The following is a 24,549-nucleotide window of genomic DNA, read 5'->3' as shown; positions in this document are numbered from 1 at the left end:
TGGAGACATCCCAGCAGTGCCCATCATGGCCTGTCTAGCGAGCAGGACGTTCCACCAGCCCTGGCGCTCTTTGTACGGCAAGCGAGACTCTCCCATTTCCAGACACGGTGCCTTCTTTGGGGCCTTGTAGTTTTTCTGCTGACTTCAATGGGCCTTGGATTGACTCCTGCACTGAAGCAGCAAAACATTTGAGTAGTAGGAAAACTGAACAGTGGGGTTTGTGAGCTGTAGAAGAGATGATCTGGAGGCTCCATACTGGAGCATTTCAAACTGCGCAGGCTGAATCGTTGGAGAATACACTGTAGGCACGGGCTAGATGGCCTAACAGGTCTTTTCCCATCTCTGATTTTCTGCTCTATTGAGCTGTGCGCTTCATAACCCAAGGCGAGGATGCTAAATGTTGAGCAAGGCCTATGTAACCTGGTTTTTACGATGTTCAAACAGTCTTTAAAATGCACCAATCTGGGACATAAATTAACCTCCCATCCAGTCTCTGGGGCTGGCCGGACATCCCTTCCTGCAGGAAAAGTGTTGCTAGCCCGGAGGCCAGAGAGCCTGAGTCAGAGCCCTTGGCCTTTCTCTCTCCCCAGCTCCAGCAGCCGAGAGTCGAGGAGCTCACAAAGCTTTTGTCAGATTCCTGGCAGAGACTGAGATTGGAGCAGTCATTTCGCTTCTCTGTGTGGAAAATCACAATTGTCCTGTGGAAAAGTTTGGCTTTTCAGAAAGGGCATTTACTAAAAATCATCCAGTCAGCTCTACCCATCTCCTTTCCATTGACACGCATGAAATGCCCTGGGCTACGTCCTGCAGGTCTTATAAAGGGAGGTGGTTTTAGATGTTTGTTTTCTCATGCTCGCCTTGCATTGCAATATCAGGAGCAGAGGAAACTCCCTAAAAATGGAGAGGCCACGGGCGCCTGAACCGTGGCCCCACCCTGGCACCTCCCCCAAACCCTCACCCTCGTGCTGCCTCTTACCTCAAGGCCCCACTCCTGTGCCACCTCTTCCCCCCAAGGCCCTGCCCCTCTGCTCGCTACTCTCTACCCCTCCCCCTGTCACTCGCCCTTACAGCCGGTAAAAAGCCCTCCCACTTTTAAAAGTGATGGGGTCATGGCACTCTGCCCCCCCATTCCAGCACCTCTGATTGCAACCCACCTTAGCTTTAAAGACAGGCCTTTACCTGAGCTGATACCGCTGAGTGATTTTTTTCCATCTCTCTCTTTGAAAACTACCCAGCTGGGGAGCGTCTGGATTTCTACCCTCGGTATTGATTTGATGGCGCTTTACAGATGAATAAAAAAGAAAGCCCTGTCCTGAAAAATGTATAGTCCAGTGGCTCATTCCTGCAGAAGTAATTCCTCCACAGGGTGCCATAACAGTCAATAGGATTGCATGCCGAAGTCATGGTTTGTAGGAATACAGAGGCAGAGTTGTCATGGCCCAGTGGCACGAGCGCTGGACTGGGACTCTGGAAAAGAAGGGGTTCTGTTCCTGACTCTGCCACTGGTGTGCAGTGTGAGCTTGAGCAAGTCACTTCACCCTGCCTGTACCTCTATTCCCCTCCTACACTTGTCTATTTAGATTGGGTCTCTTGCAATGTATTTGTACAGTACCTAGTGCGATAAGGTCCCAGTCTTAGATAGGGCCTCTAGGTGCTACTATCATCCTAAATTAGACCCTGGTGTCACAGGAGATGATAATAGAGACTGGAGGAATGGGAGGCAAAGGTTCCACCCATGAGTTCCAGTAATGCGCATGTCTTTAGGTTATCTTATATTGTCACTTTGCACATCTGTTGGCTGAAAAATAGCTTTAATTTTCAAAATGACATTTCGCTGCTACTCTGCACTGTGCTTTAAAAACTGCTCTGAAATGGCCCCAGGGTTTTCATTACTAACTGGCTCCTGGAATGGCATGCAGCAGACAGAAGTGGTGCCAGGGTTTTTGCTGCCGTAGGCAGGCAGCATGCCTCCTCTGAGCATTTGGCGGCGGGGGTCCTTCCGCTCCACATCTTCAGGGCACTTCGGCGGCGGGTCCTGGAGCAAGTGAAGGACCCGCTACCGAATTTCCGCCGAAGACCCGGAGTGGAAGGACCCCCTGCCGCTGAATTTCCGCTGAAGGCGGCAAAACACTGCCCCTTAAATCCTGCCGCCCTAGGCAACCGCCTAGGGTCGCCTAGTGCAAGTGCCGGCCCTGGCAGCAGCTCTGTTAGCTGCTCTTTTTACTGTGCCCGAGCTCGCTGCACACTCTTCCTGCCCGCATTGTTCTGCCCTAGCCCATCGGGGTTTTACGCTGGGTGGACTTCGTTCACGCAGCCTTTGGTATCTTTGGAAGACTCACTTCGGTGGAGGGGAGGTGTGAGAGAGCTTATTTTATTGCTTCACACTCACACTTCCCTGGTCCTTCTCGCATGGACAGAGAGCAACAAGACCCGAAGTCCGAAGGTGCAAACAATTCGATGTTTATTGGGGTGAACTTCCAGCAAGCTTGAATTCAAGTTCCTTTTCCTTATTTTCCAATCCCAACTTACTTCCTGTTTGCCCCTAATTTATACACTAATATTCTCAGCTATACCTTAACCAATCATTCTACTAAAATTTACTTAACCAATCCTAACGTATTGTAACATGATTAGCTAACCAATTATATCCCACCACCTTAATTAGTTTACACCCAGCAAAATTAATTATACAGCAGACAGAAACAATCACAGAACCAGACAGAGACCATGCAAATAAACATACAAAACAATACAGAAGTGAGGATTTCACAACTACATCTATACAGACCTAAGAGTTTTACAGCTACATCTATACAGACATAGGGGTTCTCCAGCTGTGTCTATTGATAAGTGAGTTCTTACCAGACAGAAAACTATCAAACTAAATTTCCTTTTACATGTTTTAGGCTCTTCACTTTCTCTGGAGGTGATAGATCGAATCACCTTCCTAACAGCCCCAGATTGCCTTATTTCAATATGACTAGTTTGGAATGTGAGGATGTGACCATGCATTTCCCAGTTTATAGCTGGCCTCTGCTGCTTAGCTGAAGAACCAGCCCTCAGACTATCACAGTAAGAGAAGGCCATTACACAGACAGACAGTGATTTTTGATTCTTTCTTTTATACCTCTATAACTAGCTAAGTCAGTAGTCCCCAACCTTTTTGTGGCCAGTAGCACATTCATGTTTTCAGAAAAGTGTGGCAGGCGCCAACAATTTTTGAGGGCTTATTTTGTATTTGTACATTAAATAATACAAAAAACATCATATTTAATATTACATCATATGTGAATCCATAAGATAAAAAGGGTAATTTTACATGTAAAAGGTATTAATTAAATTATTCGGCAATTACTCTCTCACCTTACCATGTGAATTTGCTCTTTTTTATCTACCTGGAAGAAAAATTAAGGAGTTTTTACAAAATAAATATCATAAACAGTTTTCATCTTATTTATTTTTAAAAAGTAAAACATTGTTGCATGCTGGTCCAAATATATTTATTATTATTACTGTAACATTGAATGAAGCCTGCAGTCCTGGAGTTCTCTATCCCTGGCAGGCACAGGGTCGTGGCTTCTTTCCCGTGCTGGGCATTAGGCGGGCACACATAAATGCCCTGGCAGGCGCCATGGCGCCGCCAGGCACCGCGTTGGGGACCACTGAGCTAAGTGATAAGAATACACCTACATTCTTAAAGTATAGGCCTTTGCAGAAAGGCCTGAGTATCTATATCCTAACAGGAGGGTTGTTCCTAAGCAAATGGAGTATGGGCTGAAGAGACCACAGTGCCAGCTCTGAAGATCCAAGTTTTCTGTCCCCGGATTGCAGGGCGGGGGTTGTTGTAAGTGGACAGCCACCATCTTGGCAGACATACTGGGGACCTCATAAACTGCAAGAGCTTGAGATAAGGAGCCAGGCTGTGTAGCTGGGGGCTGTATCAGGCTCCCACCTAGGGTGACCAGACAGCAAATGTGAAAAATCAGGACAGGGAGTGGGGGGTAATAGGAGCCTATATAAGAAAAAGACTCAAAAATCCTATCCCTATAAAATTGGTCACCCTACTCTCACCCTCGGGGCACTGGGCCCAGTGGGATGCATAATGCCTTGACCAGTGGACTGCACCATTTCCCCCCACACTGGTGGGACAAAGTGCCCCAAGGCTGCCCACCTCTAAGGGTGATAGGTAGGGCCCTACCAGATTCACGGTCCATTATGGTCAATTTCATGGCCATAGGATTTGAAAATAGGTACCTTTCACATGTTCAGATGTTTAAATCTGAAGTTTCAAAGTGTTGTAACTGTGGGGGTCCCAACCCAAAAGGGGATGGGGAGCGTTGCAAACCTGTTGTAGGGGAGTCATAGGATTGCCACCCTCACTTCTGTGCTGCCTTCAGAGCTGGACTCTGAAGGCAGCAACCGCAGAGCTTCCTGCAGCCACAGGAGGTTCTCAGAGGTGGAGGTGGGTCCCATCTCCACACGCCCCACCCCCCCAGAGCAGCTGTGCAGGAGATGGACAAGTCCTGTCCCCCCACTGCCCAGCTGGAGCTAGGAACCCCCTTTGCTGGTTTCGCCCTTAGACATTGGTTTTCACAGGGAAGGGTTTATTTCACTGTCCGTGACACGTTTTTCACAGCCGTGAAATTGGTAGGACCCAAGTGATAGGGTAATTCTGGCCATTCAATCCCTAGCCTCTCTTCTGAGTGTCAGCGAGGGGGGCAGTTCTGATGATTATACAGCATGGACAGGTGGCTACTAGGACCTAGAGTGAGACCATAAACCCTTTTGACATGCACCATCAAACAGCCATCAGTGGGCCACTTGGGGGTTCGTCTACACTGCAGTTAAAAATCACAGCTGGACCATTTTCTCCCTTATGCTTTTTTCAGTATGGGATTACCTAGGGAGGTGGTGGAATCTCCTTCCTTAGAGATGTTTAAGGTCAGGCTTGACAAAGCCCTGGCTGGGATGATTTAGCTGGTGCTGGTCCTGCTTTGAGCAGGGGGTGGGACTAGATGACTCCTGAGGTCCCTTCCAACCCTGATATTCTGTGATTCTATAAACTTGATGCAGTTTCTCTTCTGTTGATTATTCAGCCACAAAGTCCCATGGAGATAAAATGGTTGGTTGCATCAGTGACTTAGTTACTTACAAAAATGCACCTACCATGTTCTCTAGGCGCATGTACAAAACAATACTGCCACACCGTACGCCCAGCACAAGAAACTCAGGGCACTTTCCGCTCAAATCATCCCCTCTGGAAAAAAGCCTGAGTACCATAGAGAGGCCTTGCAACTTGCCCCAAATGGCTTTGTCTTCCCTAGGGGAAAAAAGAATGTTTGTAGGGTGTTAGACACCGGGCTGAAATGCTAGTGTGGACAAGGCTGTGGAGTTCTAAGCCCTGATAGCTGGTCAAGGACCCTCTGCAACACACTAGCCTTTCCACACCCTGTCTAAACATGTTTTTCCTAGTGTAGACGTGGCCAATGTCAGTCAGCTCTGGATGGGGGCCAAAGGGAGAAGCAAATTCCAGTGTGGAGGGAACCTCACTGGGCATGTCTACACTACAAAATTAAGTCAAGTCGACGTACTGCCACCGCAGTCATTAAAGCGATGCTTCATGTCCACACTTTGCTGCTTCTGTGGGTGGTGTGTGTCCTCACCAGGAGCGCTTCCGCTGACTTAACTGTGTGGGGCATGGTGGAGCATTGACAGATGAAGCTCCCCCCAGCCCCGCTCTGCCCTGGGGTTGAGACCTGGAGCCATTTGCCCCATATAAGTCCATTGCTACAGCCACCCTCTCCCCCACCAAAATCAGTTCATACCCTCCTTACCTTGGCGTGGGGCCTGCTGCTGTCCTGATCCTAGTGCTGTGCTGTGGGAAGCCCTTAGTCAGCTCGGGCTGTAGCTGTGAACAGGCGATGTAAGTAACACAGTGTCCAGACAGACACGGCGTTGCCCTAACTACATTGACCTAAGCGCTGTCTCTCTCATGGAGGTGGAGTTAGTAAGTTGATGTTGTGGGCGACATACATTGGTGGGAGCTACATTGTAATGTGGACGCTTACACAGTTACCTAACTCTGTAGTGTAGACCAGGCCATTGCTAGGCTCCGTTCCCCTTCCCTCCCTGCTCCCTCCAGCCATACAGATAAAGTAACTCAGCTGAGATGCACAGGGCCCCAACCGTGAACATCAACAGCTGGTGTCCAGTCTGACAACAAATGGGTAGCTTGTGCTATGGAGAGCGCCAGGGTGCCCTGCTCCATGCATGCTCTGGCTGGCTTCTGCTCTTGCTGAAGTTACCCAATAATCTTCAGCTACAATACTGGGATCTGCCGTTCTGCACTGGTGCAGCTCCTCCAGTAAGGACAACGGTGGGAGTGGTATGGTAGGCAGGGGAGAGGTGTGCTGTCTGACATTGCTCTGTTGCCAGTGGAGCCGAGAGAGGAAGGCTTGGTAACGAAACGCTCTCCGAAGAACGGTTTGGGTATGTAGCTGGAAGTGTTTGAGTGACATGACGTTGACTTACCATATGCTCCAGCCTCCTTTGTCTCTTCTTTCTCCATCACTTCTCTGTGTGAGGTTTTTGACCACGCTGGGTCTGATTCTGTGGCCTGCATGCAGGCAGACTGCCATTTGACTGCCTGTAGATCAGGTTCTCAGTGTACACCTTGGAAATGATTCATCTCCCCCTCATCAGTCCATGTCGCTCCTGTCTGTCATGTCACCAGTTTCAGTGGGACAAATCTCCGTAAACAACTTCCAGTGAATAATTCTCCCACCGGTTGTTATGACTGACAGAAACCAGAAATTGAAAACATAATGGGACTGAAGAGAATATGGAAGCTCCAGATGCATCATGTGCTGGTTTCTCTCTGAATATTGCCACGCTGCTCAAACTGCTGAGATGTAATCTGGGCAGGGGCCAAGTCTGCATAGCTGTTTGTAAAACTCCTAGCCCAGCACTGGCACTGTCTTAATAATAATTTCACAGTCCGGATTCCAGTCCTCTTCACATTCAGAATGGAGAATTCCAGAATTCAAGCCTTTATTGAATATATGGAAACGAAGGGTCCTTAATTCCCACTGACTCGATGTAAAACTGTGGCCATGTTGATAATGATGCTCTGGGTATTGAACCCTGGACCTTTGATACCAGAAAATAGACCATTCGGTCCTGATCTGCAGCCTTTGTGCTATTTTATTGCTGGGTCTTTGGCCCCAGCTCTGGCAAATGAGCCTTATGCATCTCTTCTAGCGCTCCTTGCTCATTTCAGTCTTGGGTCTGCAGCCCTCTGCCGCTTCAGGTGTGGACTCCCACATGTAACTTGCTCTGCCCAGATTTTCCTGATAGTCAAAACCAAAATGCCCATTACTCACTGAGACCACAGTCTGGTTTTAAGACAGGTTCTCTAATAGGAGTTTCCCCCCTGCCCCCCAACTGTCGCTCTGTCAATTTTTACATAAGACCCCTTGCACGTGTAATAAAATGTACATACAGCAGGTTAAAAGTGACCACAGAGGAGTGTGACTCTCCTACTGTGAGGACCAGAATAGAAATGGGGAAGGTCATTAAAGAGAAAAGTCATATAAATCATGCTTTGTTCCCGTGATGTGCTTGTTGCCATGGCGCTGCCAAATGCTCTCAAAGAACCAATATGAATACGATATTTTGCACACAAATGGAAATGTCAAAGAACATCTTGAAATTCTAGCGTCTCCAGAAGGAGAACCTCAAGGCTTCTCGCTGTCGGAGATGGGAGAAGGAAGCAGGTGGGTTTAGGCTTCAGTGGGAAGACACAGAGGGTATATGGCATTGGCTGGATTTTTGCTCAAAATCCCATCCCTCAACCCCATGCCACTTAATGCCTTGCGTGAGATCTGGATTCCCGGGTAGACTCTGGAATCCGACCTGATTTAATTTCTGAGCTGATAGATGAAGGCTCCCAAAGCAAATGTTGTTGTTTGTTTTATTATTCTTGGTATTACAGTGGCACCCAGGGCCTCCATCAGATTTTGGAGGCTTTGTACTAATAGTGCCTTAAAAAGGCAGTGTACCTAGACCAGACAACAGAAGTATGATCCCCATTTTACAGCTAGGGAAACTGAGACTTGCCCAAGGTCCCCGTCGAGCTAGAAATTGAACCCAGGTCTCCTGAGTCCCAGTCCTGGACCTTATCCACTGGCTATCTTTCCTGGCTGTGTTCCTTTGTCCACTCTAAAAGCAGCACTTATAGGCACTGTCTGCCTGAAGACAGTGCTTTTGCTGGAGACATCCTGAATGAACTAGGATGGCTGCGCCCACCTTTAGCCCTGAGTTGTGAGAAGGAGGGTTTCTAGTCGTGTTGGGAGGGAGGGGGTTATAGAAGCACCTTGACTCCTTCCCTTCCAACCCTGCTGCCAGCTGAGCTAACCCAGTGGTTTGGGAGCAATGCCCTGTGCAGCTCGCTGGGAGAGACTGGTTCCATTTCTGAGCATACTCCTCATCTGGGAGAGCTGCAGCATACGGCTGGGGGCAGGGGGAGGGTCAGGGCCTTCTAACCAGCTGAGGAGTCTGATCCAAAGCCCGTTGAAGTCAATGGGATGCTTTCCACTCACTTCAGCTGGCACTGAATTAGCCCAAAGGAACTGTTGTTGATTGGCTCTGCAAAGGGCTACGCCATCCGTTCTCCTCATCTGGGAAGCCCAACGCCCTTAAAGAGAGGAGGGGGGTTGCACTGGGAAATATCAGGGGGCTGGAGAAGTGGAAAGGGTCTTGAGTGCACAATGCTGCCATTGTAACGTCTTCACCTTGCAGTGTGCTCTCTGGTGCACAGGCCTGGTGTGTAATGTGTGTGGAACGCTGCCAGCCAAGGGAAAGCCGCATTACAGAGCCCAGTCACTGAAGATTTGGCACATGCTTCGGTCACCAGGTCAGGGCTTGTGCATATGAATGGCAGCATTATTCATTGCCCTAAACGAGCATGAAGAGCCCCAGAGAGGAAATGGTAATGTTACCTTGTGCAACAGCTAATCGGCTTTAAACGCAGAAAAGAGTTCTAGGAGTTTTTTTCCACCGAATCTTCCAAAAAAGGGAAATTGTCTTATTCTCTAGATAGCATGTATTTTAAGTGGAGATGGGGGACATGGTGAAGCAGAGAGATCTATATTTCCTTGACAGTCTGGAAAATTTTTGTGTCCTATACAGGGATAGTTAATGCTAACTTCCCTTGAAACTTAAGGTTTATTTCACTGGTTTTATTAATATTTGTGGAATGCAGCACCCTCTGTCTGAGGATATCAAGGCACTTTGCATACATTAATTAACCCTCAAAACCAATAAGAGATGGGGGATTTATTATCCCCAATGTCGCTGGTAAACTGAGGCTGCATCTTCATATTTGGGCACCTGAGATCAGTGGCCTAAATAACCGGCCTAATTGTCAGAAGTGTTGAAAAAGGGAGTTGGGGATGCTCAGCACTGCTGCTAGTCAGACTAGTTATTTAGGTGCCTACATTTTCTCCTCTGAGTTTGACAGTTAAGCCCTAAGTGAATTGCTCACCCACAGCAAATCACTGGCAGAGCTCGTTAACGAGATCCCGAGTTGTAGCCCAGCCCTTGTACTAGAACCAATGCATTGCACTCTCCGGTAGCAGTTAGGCTAAAGAAAGTGGTGCATCTCTCTGCTGCTGATCTGTCTAATCTGAGAGTCTCTGTAGTATCCAGAGTGTCCAATCTGCATAGTGAGATTGTTAGTGGGTCTCAAAGAGTCACTCCTCTCTTCCGATTTCTTTAGGCCTCATCAGAGAACAGTACATGCTGATTAATTCAAAGCATCTGCTACTGCAAGGGTTCCCAGCCTCTTTCATAGCATCACTTCCCACTCTGTCCCTCACTTCGGGTCTTTCCCTGATGGGCCTTAGGATCCTTTGCACGTATCACCAGGGCATTTCAGTGGAATTGTTCCAGGAAACAGGGCAGTGGTTTCTGGCAATCACCAGTCCAGAGCTGCTGAGCAAATCTTCTACACTGGAATGGCAGAGATGGGCACTGAGACCTGGCTCCGTCTGCTTTTCATCGACTGTTCCTATCACTCTGGGATACATCGTGCTCTCATGCTTGTGCACTCCCCGGGGAGCCCGCTTCCTGAGTCTTTCATTCATAAGGCATGAGCAGAATTACTAGGAGCAATAAAAGCAAGCGTCTCTTCATGTAATTGATGCTGGGAGTAGCTTCCTGAGGAGAGCTTTGCAATTAGCATCACTATTAATTTTGCAAATGGCTGGGCTGAGCCGCCACATAACTGATAGGAAACGCCAGGCACTCTTCAGTTGCCAGCGTCCCAAGGAATCCCATTTTGAAAGCATCTCCCCATTTCCAGAGAGGTGAATAATTCCTCCCACATGGTGTCAGTTGCCTGAAGACCTTGAGTGTCTCTTGCTGCTGCCTAGGAAGGTGGGCTTCCTTAAGTATTTTCCTTGACGGTTGGGAAAGCCAGTCCCAGCAATTCCAGGGGTTACCTCTGTCACCTGCTCTGCAGTGCCAGCTTGCAAAGGGATGGGGAACAGGGACGGTGTCTACAAGTAGGACGTTGTGTCATGTGATTAACGTTGTTTGAGCCTTTTGTGACTTTACATGGAATTGAAGTCACTTCTTCTAGCGAGTTTGATTCTTGGTGGGGTTTGTGAGAGATGTGCCAGCAGATTGGCCTGGCTCCGCGGCTCTGCCCACATCCTCAACGATTATGTAGGTGTCTAGCTCCCACTGAGGTCAATGGGGCTAGGTGCCTGAACACCTTTTGAGGATCTGGGCCTTTCTCCCTGTGCTCATCCTCCAGGTAGGCAAAGGGAAGCAATATGGACACACCCAGTTTCTTCCTATTCACTAAGGAATTAGTGATGGGAATCCCAGTTTCACAGGAATTTGAGCAGAGATTTAGTCAAAAGGCCTTAAGGCAAAAGAAACTATCCCAGTCCCCCAAAGCTACTGAAGTCTGCCTGTGTTAGTTTTCACTTTTCCTACACTTGGCATAGCTGGGGGCATAGGAAATGTTGCAGACCCAGCATGGAGAATTAATAAATCGGTGACACTGCCAAAACAAAGCAAGACTCCCTTTGGGGAGTGTAGGGGAGTTCTGCCCATCAGACCCAAAAACTGCCTTACGTTCTTTTGCCAAGCCTATTGCCAGAAACCCCACTCTGTGCATAGTTCCCATATCAATTTGGGTTGTTTTGTTTTTTCCTCCCCCAGGTATCGCACGAATTTGCCATTAACTTCAACCCCACCAACCCATTCTGTTCTGGTAAGTACATACGTGGGCCCAGACCTTTCCGGCTTGGGGACCTGTATTTACTGACTACTAGGACTTGTTACCTCCCCTGTGGTGTCTTCCAAAGAGCAGTGGAGCAGGTCCTAACTAAGTCTTCGGAACAACCTGTGTTCGAGCAGTGCAGCGTCCTGGAGGCTCATAGAACAAAGAGCACTGCGTGCCTCCTGTACTTTTACAAGTCCTCTTGAAGTTGAAATTTGGTTACAGTGACTTTCACAGATCCCATGATAGATTTAAAGCCAGAAGGGACCATTTTGATCCTCCAGTCTGAGCTCCTGCATAACACAGGTCTTAGCAAAAACTAGGACAATCTCAAGTGAGCTCTCTCAGCCCCTTGTACTTGCAGAGAACACCTCTAGTATTTGTACTGTACCTACTTCACTAAGTCACTATCCCATTGTCCTGATTTGTCAGAGAGCTTTCTATGGTACTGTTCTTTATTTGTATTACGGTAGCATTCACAGACCAGGGGCCCGATGTCCTAGGCACTTGTAACAACGTATGGAGTTTGCCAGCTAAATAATACAGACCAAAGGCAGGTCTACACTTAAAATGCTGCATCATCACAGCTGCAGCACTTATGTGAAGATGTCTTGCCTTGATGGGAGAGCTTCTCCCGCCAGCGTAATTAATCCACCTCCCCGAGAGGCGGTAGCTATGTCGATGGGAGAAGCTCTTCCATCAGCGTAGCGCTGTCTACACGGCGGGTTAGGTTGGTGTAACTGCGTCGCTCACGGGTGTGGATTTTTTACACCCTTGGGCAATGTTGTTATACCGATCCAGATCTGCAGTGTAGACCTGGTCTAATAAATTGGATTAAAGTAATCTAATATCCAGGTTCCACTTAACTCTTTACAGGGTTAGCCCATGTGTCTCCACAGTGCACTTGCTCAGCTTTGTAATCGTGGGTCAATATTACTTCTGTTATTACAGATGGGGGAAACTGAGGCAAAGAGAGGCAAAGTGACTTGGCCCACGGTCACCTGGAACTAGAACTCTGTCTCCTCCCTGAGGCTGTGCCTCCAGGCGGGCGTACTGGCAGGGGTGGAGGATGGAGATAACGACTTGACAAGACTGATAGTCCTGCTTCTGCTGGCTGGAGAGAGGGAAGGTGGTCCAGTGATTAGGGCACCAGTCTAGTACTCATGAGACCCAGGTTCAATTCCCACCTCTGCCACAGGCTGCCCTGGGCAAGTCACTTAATCCCTCAGTTTCCCATCTGCTAATGGGATAATCTGATAACAGCACCACCCTACCTCCTGGGGATATATAGTGAGACTGTGGTACTCAGATGTTCTGGTAATGGGGGACAGATAAGTACCTACAACAGATGTTGCTGGACAGTGATGTTAATAATTGTAACTCTGCAGAACCACAGTGCTGGTATCCTCCATAAACCTCTTGTGCTAGTATAGCCATTTATCAGACTGTTAAACCAGTACTAAACATTTAGATTAAATGGGAATACATTTCTCTGATTGGTAAACAGAACAATGCAAGATATTATGCTCTATTTGCATGTCTGTGCATATGCACAGAATAATGGTTGAAGTACTATTTGACATACATGCTTGGGTGGCACGAGTCCTTATTACCTCTTGGTAATGACATAATAAATTTTAGGTTGCCACATTATGCCCTATCTTCTATTCATGATAAATTGCCTTAAATCAAAAGGGGGGAGGTGAATTTCCCTGGAAATGGGGCATCTGAAGATAGCACGGATCCGATTGGCCATGGGTGGTGTTGATTGCATTGTTCTGGAGTGCCATTCACAGTTGAACATTCCTCTCTGCAAGAAAAAGCTGACTGGGAATGTTTCAGCAGAAACTGTGAAATAGTTTAAATTGTCATCAGTAGGCTTCAGATTCAACATCCATCTGAGAGGAATCTCTGGATCTGACGTCCTTGCTACGCTCCGGGCTATATGTGCAGACTCGGACAGCACTGCACTGGGTCATGTTCAGACAGTTCTCTTTCTATTCGGAAGTGGATATCAAACTCATTCTGTGGAAAGAGCCAAATTATGTCAGATTATGCCATTATACTACCCTTGAAGCACAGTGGAGGTAACAATGGGACGCTTTCACAAATATCAAAGGGAAGAATCTGACGCTAAACCTTTCATTCATAAAATGAGAGAAAATAGTGCCAGACCTCTTAGAACTAGTGCTGTGTTTCTGCTCTGCGTTTGCTCATTTTCGCATGGAATTACCCAGTTTACATATACAATCACAGTAATTCTGTGCATAAATTAGGTGCACAACTGAATATCAAAGTTTTATATTTTATAAAAGGGTTTAGTGTCACAATTAGGGTTAAGTGTTAACACCCCCACTGAAATGAACAGGGCAGTTCAGACCTCTCAGAGCGATTGTTGCAGACTCAGGCAGGTACCACAGCATCCATTCTGCTCTGTGCACACTTGGAAGGTTTTCTTGGCAGTCATAGCAACATATTTGGTAAATTGAAAGCTTGCCAAAACTTACTTCAAACTGTAGCAGGCTCGGGGGTTTCCTCCCGCTGTATTACAGGTGGGATTTTCAAGAGCATCTAAGTGACTGAGGAGCACAAATCCCATTGACTTTCATGAGAGTTGAGCATCTGAGTCATTTAAAATAGACACTTAGACCCAGATCCTGCAACTTCTTGCATGCAGGCAGATTGCTGTGCTTAAAGGGGAGCCCTGTCGACTCCACTGATTCTCCAGGCAAGGCACAGCAGCCCTCATGCATGAAGGTGGTTGCAGATTAGGGGTCCTGCTGGTAGCTGAAATTATGCATATGGCAGCTGGGCCCACCGTGACTCTACTGTAATAATTTATCACTTGGAATCAGCTATATTCAAACATAAGAATGGCCCTACTGGGTCAGACCAAAGGTCCATCTAGCCAAGATACTCTTTTCTGACAGTGGCCAATGCCAGGTGCCCCAGAGACAGTGAACCTAACAGGTAATCACCAAGTGATCCAACCTACCCACACCCACCCTAGCTGCCCTGCCCCATTCTTTGGAGCCAAAGCCTTAACCCATCAGTAAGAAGGGGAGAGAAAATGATTAGTTCCAGTTGATATTTGTTCTGTCTTCAAAATCTCTGTGTGTGTGTGTGTGTGTGTGTGTGTGTGTGTGTGTGTGTGTGTGTGTGTGTGTGTGAGAGAGAGACAGATAGCTGTAACTTTTGCATGAGTGTACTTTAAAAGAGAGGTGAAGGGATGGAAAAGAATGGAGCTGAGAGTTCAGGACACGGTTGGAAACGAACCTCTCAGTGTGGCCACATTCATGTCTTGCATCTGTGCAAAGACTTTGGCGGAGGCTGGTCTCCTAGGTGATCAGAGCACAGATGACCCTCGAGGGAATCGGCGTCACACTGTTCCAGTCAGGCTGGAAGGCGGTGCCATCAGCTAGTGGTCTGAAGCTACAGGCATGAAATAGCCTGTGTGTTTCCTTTTTGTGTGTCTTTACTCCTAGATATTTCCATTTGAGCACTATAACAGTCGCTTGTCCAAGCGGCTTAGATTCTTGCTTCCTGTCCGGCCACAGAGTTGGGCGTTGCATGTTAGCAGAGCATTGAGTTTAAAGCCATATTCGGTCCTCTGATGTGAGTGGGTGGCTCCCTTTTGAAATTCCAGCTCGCTTTGCACCCATGTTGCAGAGCAGAAGTTGGCCTCGTTATTTCAGAAGTGAGGAACTTTTTTAAAAAAACATTTTTCTCGGCTAACTAAGGCAACAAGAGAGAATACAGTAATCCAAGCCACTTGCATAACCTGAGTTTGTAAATCTGCTGGCAACCATAGAAGTGCCCTGCAAGCTGGTGGGAGAGTTCAGACAACGGACGTGGTAGGGATAGACCAATGTAATCCTTATCGTACGATCTCTCATGGCAAACGGTCAGTAAGGAGTCCGCTCCAGGGATGGATTCTTTCCTTGCCTAGCCTGAGCTGAGGCAGTCCTGTATCCCTAGTCTAATGTGCTGACCAGCATGTACACCCCTAAGCAGAGCTATCAGTAATGAAAGCAGAAGAGCCTCCTGTAACTCACAGAGCAGAGCAACACTTTCAAAACTTCAGTGAAACTTTTTGGTTCAAGTTTCCAGCCAGACTGTTCCTGTGACTGCGGCTTCTCTCCACCACTTTCCCGCTTTATGGCTGTCTCAGTTCTTAGGCATGGTGAGATTCTTTCAAGGCATTTACAGGGATGCCCGGGGGGGGGGCAAGTGGGGCAATTTTCCCCAGGCCCCGGGCCCTGCAGGGGCCCCCACGAGAGGTTTTCGGGCCCCTGGAATGGAGTCCTTCACTTGCTCCAAGGGCCCTGGAAAACTCTCACAGGGCCTGGGCTCCCGGAGCTTCTTCCACTCCAGGCAGGGCCAGTGCAAGGATGTTTCGCACCCTAGGTGAAACTTCCACCTTGGGCCCACCCGCCCCCGCCCTGAGCCTCCCCGCCCCGTGGCAGCTCCCTCACCTCCACCCTGAGGCGCCCCCCTTGCGGCAGCTCCCCCACCTCCACCCTGAGGCGCCCCCCTTGTGGCAGATCCCCACTCTCCACCCTGAGGCGCCCTCCTTGCGGCAGCTCCCCACTCCCCACCCTGAGGCACCCCCCCACCCCAGCTCACCCCTGCTCCACGCACGAGCACCCCAAGCACGCCGGCACTGCTTCACTTCTCCCGCCTCCCAGGCTTGCAGTGCCAACCAGCTTAGGCGCCGCAAGCCTGGGAGGCGGGAGAAGTGAAGCAGCCACGGCGTGCTCAGGGAGGAGGCGGGGTAGGGGTGAGCTGGGGCTGGAAGTTCCCCTGCGTGCTGCCCCCCCCACACTTGCTGCAGGCGTCTTCCCCGCGCTCCCCTGCTCCAGCTCCCTCCACCTAAATGCCAGCGGTGACTTGGCCGCCGGGGTCGCTGCTGAAGAAAATGGCCCCCCCCCAAATCCCCGGCGGTCGCCTAAATGGTTGCACCGGCCCCGGCTCCAGGTCTTCGGCGTCGAGTCCTGGAGCGGAAGGACCTCCCACTGCCGAAGTGCCGGGTCTTCGGCGGCAATTCGGTGGCGGGGGGCCCCTGCTGCCAAAGACCCCAGGTCCCCTGAATTCTCTGGGCGGCCCTGGGCATTTATTTGTGTTCCCGCTCAGGCAGATTCTTCACATGGCTTGGTATATTTCCAAAAACCAAAAGCAAGCCCTATCTGAATTCAGGCATTAGAAGCTCACTCTCTTAACCACAAGGGTTCAAGTGTCTGCTGGAAAAGGTTTAACACCAAAGACATTTGAAGCTTTGTTTTCTGGAGTTCTGAGCATCCACAATGCCAGAGGAAGTCAACAGGTGGTTTCAAGAAACTCTGGTGTTAGACTGTGGCTGTATTGCCCAGTGGTTAGGGTACTGGACTAGAACCTGGAAACCTAGTGTCTACTTCTGGCCACTGACCTCAAATAACTTCACCTCTCTGTGTCTGTTTCCCTTACTTACCACTTGTTCCCTGTCTGTTTGAATGGTAGGGTATAGCGCTGTTTGTATGATCTCTCGCAGAGGTAGGCTCAGATCTCTGGTGGGGCTACAAGATGCTGCTGTAAGATAAGTAGCAAAGTGAAATTTAGCTTCAGTGATCTCAAGCTTCTGCCCATTGTATCTGAAATCCATTTTGATGTATACGGAGAAGGTTCCTGCAAGGAGCCAGCTGGGAGGCTGTCTAGTTAATGTCTGGTTTGTCTGGTTCTCTTTAAGGAGTGGAAGGCATTGTCCAAGCATACTCAGCCTGTCTGCCTCACATACGCTTCTACGGACCAACCAACTTCTCTCCCATTGTCAATCACGTGGCTCGGTTTGCTGCCCAGGCTACGCAGCAGAAGTTTGCAGCAGTAAGTTAACAAGTGTCTGTCCGTTTATCTGTAGCGCTGCATTGGCTTGGAATTTCAAAGCAAGACTCATTAAGCTTACCATCTTGTTATCTCCTAGAGGGCACAGGATCAGAGAAGTGCAAGATAAAAAAGACCTATTAGATAACTTAATCCGTTCCTTGCATACACAGGCTTTGGTCCTTTGGTAGCAGATGTATTGTGTCAGTGATACATACCAGGCTTGATCTTAGCCAACAGGCCAGTAACTAGCTCTGTTTAAAAGCTGATGGGATGTCTCGCCGTTAAAGGCATGGAACAGCTATATCTGGGGAAGAAGTAATTTCAGGTATGTTTAAACATTGTTGATTTTAGTAAGACCTGTTGCTGTAGGTTCATGACAAAGGCAGATGCAGTGATACAATGACAAAGGCAAGATACAATGGAATTCGGCGACTACTAGGAGTTTGAGGCTCTGTTCAGGGACTTGCAGCCTCTGTTACTGCAACAGTTGAGCATCTTGTAGGCACCACGGAATTAAGCTCTATGCCCCTGGGTGGTAAGGAAGTGTTGTTCTCTCCATAATACAAATGGGGAACTGAGGCTCAAGGACATTAAGCAACTCACCCAAACACACAGGGAATCAGTGGCAAAGCCAAGAATTGAACACAGAATTGAACTCCCGAGCCCCAGTTTAGTAACTCGGGGCCATCCTTCTTCCTCTTGTGCCATGTGTGTTTTCAGGCGAGTGAAGAGATGCAGTTTATCCTAGGTACTTATCTCACTGTCATAGCGCTTGAGAACCTCTCAACATCCTGTGAGGTAGGGCAGCGCTTTTATCCCCATTGCCAGACGGGGGCCTGTGACACAGAGAGGCCAAGTGTCTCGTCCAAGGTCTGTACCAGAGCAGGGAACTCAGCCTGAGTCTCCCAAATCCCAAGCTGGCACTGCAGCCACTGGGCCAGGCATCTGATTGACTGTTTTTTTTCCAGTGCCCGTAACACACTGGCAAACAAATGTGTGATTTATTTATTGACATAATAGTTTGAGTCATTTCCTAGGTTAAACTCCGTGGGTGAGGTTTGGAAAAGCATTCAGTGTCAGTGTTAATTTTGCTCCCATTAAAAGTTAGTGGGAGTCAATGGGAAATGTGTTAATTGCTACAGCTTACAGATGAGGAATATGTATTGCCCACGGATAGGCTACACCGTAAGGATGATTCATCTAAAATAAGGAACCCTACTTTTTCCCCGTGCCCCTCATTTGAATAGGTGTCATTCAAACACAAGTGCTCCAGTAACGCTGAGATGAGCATAATAGGCAGGAGAGGAGGAGACGATTGGTCCATGGAATAGACTGCAGAGTGGGAGGGCTAGTGGTGTTTAATACAGGGCCTGTTTTTCCTAGTGTAGAACATCAAGGGGTAGCCATGTTATTCTGTATCCACAAAAACAACAAGGAGTCTGGTGGCACCTTGAGGTTTTTTTCCCCCGAAAGCTTATGCCCAAATAAACCTGTTAGTCTTTAAGGTGCCACCGGATTCCTTATCATTCAGGTGTAGAACGGTGTTTTGTGTCTGGGAGCTGGGCTTTCGGGCTCCTGTGTTTTGTATGCTGTGGTCAAACAGGCAGCACTGCAGCTTACCCAGGAAGAATGAGTCAAGTGATGGACCACCTGGGTTCTTATGGGGGGTGGGGAGGGGTGAGGCAGCCTGGCGTGGGGTAAGTCCACCAGCTTTCTGCCTTTGGAGCTCCGTGAGTTCATTCCTGGTGGGGGCACAAAGTGATAGTAGTCTGGATCCCCTCCCTAATGTGTGGCTGGCCCCACAACAGATTGCCCCATGGCACTGCATAGCATGCTTAGCAGTTTGTGCTTCAGGAGAGCCCCCGGGACTGCGGAGTCAGAACCACGATGTGTTACTGTGAGGGAGTGGACTGGAGGACAGAACTGAGGTGCAGTGGCAGCACTATGAGAAACCTGTACAATAGCTTTGGAGGTTGGGGTCATAATTCAAAATGATCTGGACAAATTGGAGAAATGGTCTGAGGTAAACAGGATGAAGTTTAACAAAGACAAATGCAAAGTGCTCCACTTAGGAAGGAACAATCAGTTTCACACATACAGAATGGGAAGAGACTGTCTAGGAAGGAGTATGGCAGAAAGGGATCTAGGGGTTATAGTATACAAGCTAAATATGAGTCAACAGTGTGATGCTCTTGCAAAAAAAGCAAACGTGATTCTGGGATGCATTAACCGGTGTGTTGTGAGCAAGACATGAGAAGTCATTCTTCCGCTCTACTCTGTGCTGGTCAGGCCTCAATTAGAGTATTATGTCCAGTTCTGGGCACCGCATTTCAAGAAAGATGTGGAGAAATTGGAGAGGGTCCAGAGAAGAGCAACAAGAATGATTAAAGTCTTGAGAACATGATCTGTGAAGGAAGGCTGAAAGAATTGGGTTTGTTTAGTTTGGAAACGAGAAGACTGAGAGGGGACCTGATAGCAGTTTTCAGGTATCTAAAAGGTTATCATAAGGAGGAGGGAGAAAACTTGTTCACCTTAGCCTCTTAGGATAGAACAAGAAGCAAGGGCTTAAACTGCAGCAAAGGAGGTTTAGGTTGGACATTGTGGGGAAGGGGTAGCTCCATGGTTTGAGCATTAGTCCGCTAAACCCAGAGTTGTGAGTTCAATCCTTGAGGGGGCCATGTAGGGATCTGGGGCAAAAATCTGGGGATTGGTCCTGCTTTGAGCAGGGGGTTGAACTAGATAACCTTCTGAGGTCCCTTCCAACCCTGATATTCTGTGATTAGGAAAAAGTCCCTAACTGTCAGGGTGGTTAAACACTGGAATAAATTGCCTAGGGAGGTTGTGGAATCTCTATCTCTGGAGATATTTAAGAGTAGGTTAGATAAATGTCTATCTGGGATGGTCTAGACAGTATTTGGTCCTGCCATGAGGGCAAGGGGCTGGACTCAATGACCTCTCAAGGTCCCTTCCAGTTCTTGAATCTATGAGTATGGGCCTGGGCCTGCAAGAGACCAACTCTCATTGGCTTTAACAGAAAGGGCCAGTGCTCATAGCTGATCTGGTTCTGGCATTGGCTCCAACAAGTGTCTTCAGTTGTTTGTTTTCCATGAGCTCCAAATCCTACAATGTCCTTTTGAAGCACTCTGGCTTTGCATAGAGTTGAGCTGTTTCTTTTCACAAGGCCTAGAAGGATCCCCAGTTAATTCCACACAATATGTGAGTTGTCGAGCGACGCACCTTTGAGAGAGAGTAGTGCACGTCATTAGTGCAAGGCCTGCAAGGTGTCTTTTGTTGCTTTTAAAACAAAAATGTCTCCTGCTTCTGTCTTACACTGGTCTTACCTCTCCTGTCCTGTAGCTGACTGGAGTACTAGTAAGATCATGATGTAACAATTGGAACCTGAGCAACTGGACAGAGAAGAAATTCTTATTCAGATGGGTTTTTAAACTCTTTGGTTTATTTAGCTCCAACACACAACACAGTTAGGAGGAAAATCTTTGTTAAAGATTCAGCTTTCTCACCTTTCCAGTTAAGGGCAGAGAAGGCTCCCACTCCAGTTCTCTGGGTCTTCCAGGGAAGATTTGTTATACCAAAGGTGAAAAGCAATCAACAAAGAAATCTTTAGTTTTATAACACAGTTCAGGTCTTCAGATATCATAAAGAAGCCACAAAGTGGGAACAACCTGTTTATTTCCTTTGCAAGGAAATTCCACTGAACAGTACACTCAATATGTACAGATCGCTGCTCAGTAGCTGAGATGTTTTTGTCTCTGACCCTGCTGATGTTGACATGGTCTGTGATTGAACGTGAGCCTTGAGCTGAGGGACAATTAAAAAAAAAATCCCTGTAAAGTCAGAAAAATATTCGACATCTTTATTTACGGTTTTTTAAGTCATGTGGGCAAACTGCCGATTCTGTGCCAGCAACCCAGTTCCAAAATGATGCTTCAAGTCACTCTATAATCCCGGAAGTCCTGATTAATTAGCCCATCAGACTGTTTACACACACATGCCAAAAAGCTGCTTGTTATCTCTGAGGATGGCCCTCATGAATCCGCTCTGTTTCATTAGCACGTGAGTTTCTGTCTCATTCTGAAGAGACTGTACCAGGACTTCAGCATGGTTTAAGAGGCCAGGTTTTGCAGATTACTTTCTGTTTAAGCAGGTAGGAAGGAAGGGCTGGGAGGAATGTGGTAATTTAAAGAGATGCATGCAGCTGAAATAAAATCCTGGCCTAAAATGGAGGGAATCACAGGACTGCAAGCGGATGGGTGTGAACCAGTTTCTAATGCATTGGAATCCCACACTTGTTATCAGACTGAACTATCCTGTGCACCAAGAACAACTTTGGAGCTCTTAGGTGCTTCAGGTCAGTCTAGCCTGATATCCTGTAGTGGGCCTGTCCCAGGGTGCCTGTCCCACAAGGGAAGTTGAGCCCAGCCCCATCTGACACTAATCAGCTGATGCTGTGAGGCCAGGGACCAGGGAAGGGCTGAAGATGACCCAGTCCTCATAAGAGCAGCCGGTAGCTCATGTGAGATGGAAATCTGTGTGGGGAAGGGAGGGTTGCTTCAGGAGAACAGCTGCAGAAAGGGGCTCGCCCCACTAGCTAGGCGAAAGACCTGGCTGGGATACCTGCTGCTGTGTAGGCACCAGCAGAAGCTTCTAGGGAAGAGGCCTTAGGAGAGGCGAGGTAGCAGGGCCTGCTTCACCTGTTTCGATTAATGTTTTGAACTGTTTTGTTGGAGCAGTAAATGCATCCCTGGGGCAAGGGATTGAGCTATTGACACCAGTGGGAGCTTCACTTGATGCGCTGGCTGGTGGGTGGGCCCGCCCCCTTACGTAAGAATGGGGAGACAGTGCTACATGTTGTCACTGGGTGCCATCCCCACTAGAGTGCTTCCTCCTAGTTGCTCTGGGGATTAGCTCCTTCCCTGTCCGACACCTCCTCTTGCCGCCTATTCGGGATCCCGGCCACTTCTCTCTCACTCTGTTACACAGGGTGCTCTCCCTTCATAGCTTAGCCCTCCAGCCAGGTCAATGTGCTTTTTTGCCTTCCAGGGGTTGTTAGTTTTTCCATCCAAAATGGCTGACTTCTCCCTCACTGCCCTGACTATGCCACTTCCCCAGTGTTTGGTAGGGGACCCCAGGCCCATCCTCTACTCTGGGTTCCAGATCAGGGACCCTCTGATAGTGGCTGAAGTCTGCAATGTCCCACTTTGCTGTCGTTTCCCTGAGCCTTTCCTACACCGCCACTCTCAGGCTTTTGCTCCATCACCCTTCTTGATATACCCTTCCCTCAGGGCCTGGAACCCTGGGGGTTTCTACACTCCCCCTGGGTTCCCTTCCTTCCCTGTCTAGTATCCAGAGAGTGGCTGCAGACTCCTTCACTGCAGCCCCATTTCTGCTGCTGACCTCCTAGCTTTCTATAACGTAAAGACGGCCATGTTGTAGTCAGACCAAAGGTCCATCTAGCCCAGTATCCTGTCTTCCAACAGTGGCCAATGCCAGGTGCCCCAGAGGGAATGAACAGAACAGGGAATCATTGAGTGATCCATCCCCTGTCACCCATTCCCAGCTTCTGGCAAACAGAGGCTAGGGACACCATCCTGCCCATCCTGGCTAATAGCCACTGATGGACCTGCCTGAATTTATCTAGTTCTTTTTTGAACACTGTTATAGGCTTGGCCTTCACAACATCTTCTGGCAAGGAGTTCCACAGGTTGACTGTGCATTGTGTGAAGAAATACTTCCTTTTGTTTGTTTTAAACCAGCTGTCTATTAATGTCATTTGCTGACCTCTAGTTCTCCCGTTAGAAGGAGTAAATAACACTTCCTTATTCCCTTTCTCCATACCAGTCATGATTTTATAGACCTCTATCATATCCCCCCTTGGTTTTCTCTTTTCCAAGCTGAACAGTCCCAATCTTATTAATCTCTCTTCATAAGGAATCGGTTCCATTCCCCTAATCATTGTTGTTGCCCTTTTCTGTGCCTTTTCCAGTTTCAATATCTCTTTAATAGCCCCACCTGTTCCTTCTCATCATCAACCCAAGGTTACCTAGCCCACCTAATTCCCCTAAGGTGTAGCCTATCCACTTAATTGGCCCCTTCTCAGCTTCATTAATCCTTCCTAGGCTAGGGTGGGGGGCACACTCCATCACACGTGCGCATATCAACATGCATTAGAGCTGTCAAGCACAGGCCCTGTGGGCAGTGCTGGGACCAGCCTGTGTGGGGTGTTGATGTGGCCTCTATGACCTGCACTCTGCAGAGCCTCGGCTTTCGTTTGCAAATACCGTTTGTAGCCTTCCTGACTGCAGAGTGAACTTTCAAGATGTGAAGGGAGTGAAAACCAATGTCACGTCTGCTTGAGTCTGCAGACAGCCTGAAACAATGGCTTGGGCGTGAGCTCCCCTGTTAATCAGCTTGGAGTGTCCGCTCTAGAGTCCGATAAACTTATGGTTAATGCTGACTGTTCCGTGGCTGGTCACTGAAAAGGGGTGGGAATGGAGCCCTCCAGTGGTAGGGAGGGAGTTCCTGGCAGGGAAGGAGACGTACAGCTTGGAAAGACGGAGGGGGAAAGAGTCAGGGAGAGAAGCAAAAGGCAGGAGCAGCGATAACCGAAAGGGGAGCAGATCTTCTCACCGAGTGATGCCTAATGGGACGATGAGGTCCTGGATAAATAATAAATGACAACTTGTTCACTAGGTGAAGCCTATGTTCTCCCCTTAATCTCTCTGAAATCCTCCCCCTGACATCCGTGAGGAAGCCGCTGGGGAAGAATGAAGGCCTGAGTCTGTATTCTGGCCCACAGGCTATAATTAAACCTGGAATCTTACCTCCAAATGAGTTTGACACCCTTGCTTTAGAGGGAGGAAAACCCCACTGTGCTGCCAAGGTTCTTACAATTCATGAGATTCTTTTGTTGGGGAGTGAATCAGCCCATGTGTTGTGGCATTTGAAGACTAGAGTGGTTACCACAGAGTCCCTCCCCTTACAGCCCCAGTGCTGAGGATGAGGTCCTGGGGTGCAAAGCCCCACTCAAATGTGAGGCTCCTGAACAAACCAGGTCCAAAGCAGCTGTTTGCCTGGCTGGTACTTACGGCCCGCTCTGAAAGGACCAGGACAGCTGTAGGATGTCGCACCCTGGAGCCACAAGTGTGTACGTTCACCTCTCCGTATCCTGGGTTGGCACCTTCTGTATCAAAAGGCAGGAGTTCAGCATTTCACACGTACTTAACACCCTCCTGAGCATCTCTTATCCCTGGCCAAATGTTCCCACCCCCAGACTGAGCAGAACTGATTCCAAGGCCTGGTCTAAAGTGTGGTTACTCCTGATTTCAGCATTCGGTGGCTAGCAGCGGCCTAGCCCCACCGCAAAACCCTAATGTAGATGG

At 48.4% G+C, this 24,549-nt stretch overlaps 1 protein-coding gene across 3 annotated transcripts in view; it reads left to right on the top strand.

The window, feature by feature from the left end:
* Positions 1-24,549, top strand: part of CPNE2 (copine 2) — a 179,835-nt gene that overhangs the window by 131,543 nt on the left and 23,743 nt on the right. For all 3 annotated transcript variants that reach the window (XM_030581443.1, XM_030581445.1, XM_030581444.1), the window contains exons 13-14: positions 11,233-11,284; positions 17,016-17,149. In XM_030581443.1, the coding sequence (XP_030437303.1) occupies positions 11,233-11,284; positions 17,016-17,149 (186 nt within the window). The remainder of the gene's footprint in view (positions 1-11,232; positions 11,285-17,015; positions 17,150-24,549) is intronic.

The sequence above is a fragment of the Gopherus evgoodei genome, chromosome 12 (genome assembly GCF_007399415.2).
Source record: "Gopherus evgoodei ecotype Sinaloan lineage chromosome 12, rGopEvg1_v1.p, whole genome shotgun sequence".
In the NCBI taxonomy this organism is placed as follows: domain Eukaryota; kingdom Metazoa; phylum Chordata; order Testudines; family Testudinidae; genus Gopherus; species Gopherus evgoodei.
Note: the sequence above shows the minus strand (reverse complement) of the source record. Positions and strands in the feature narration are given on the sequence as shown.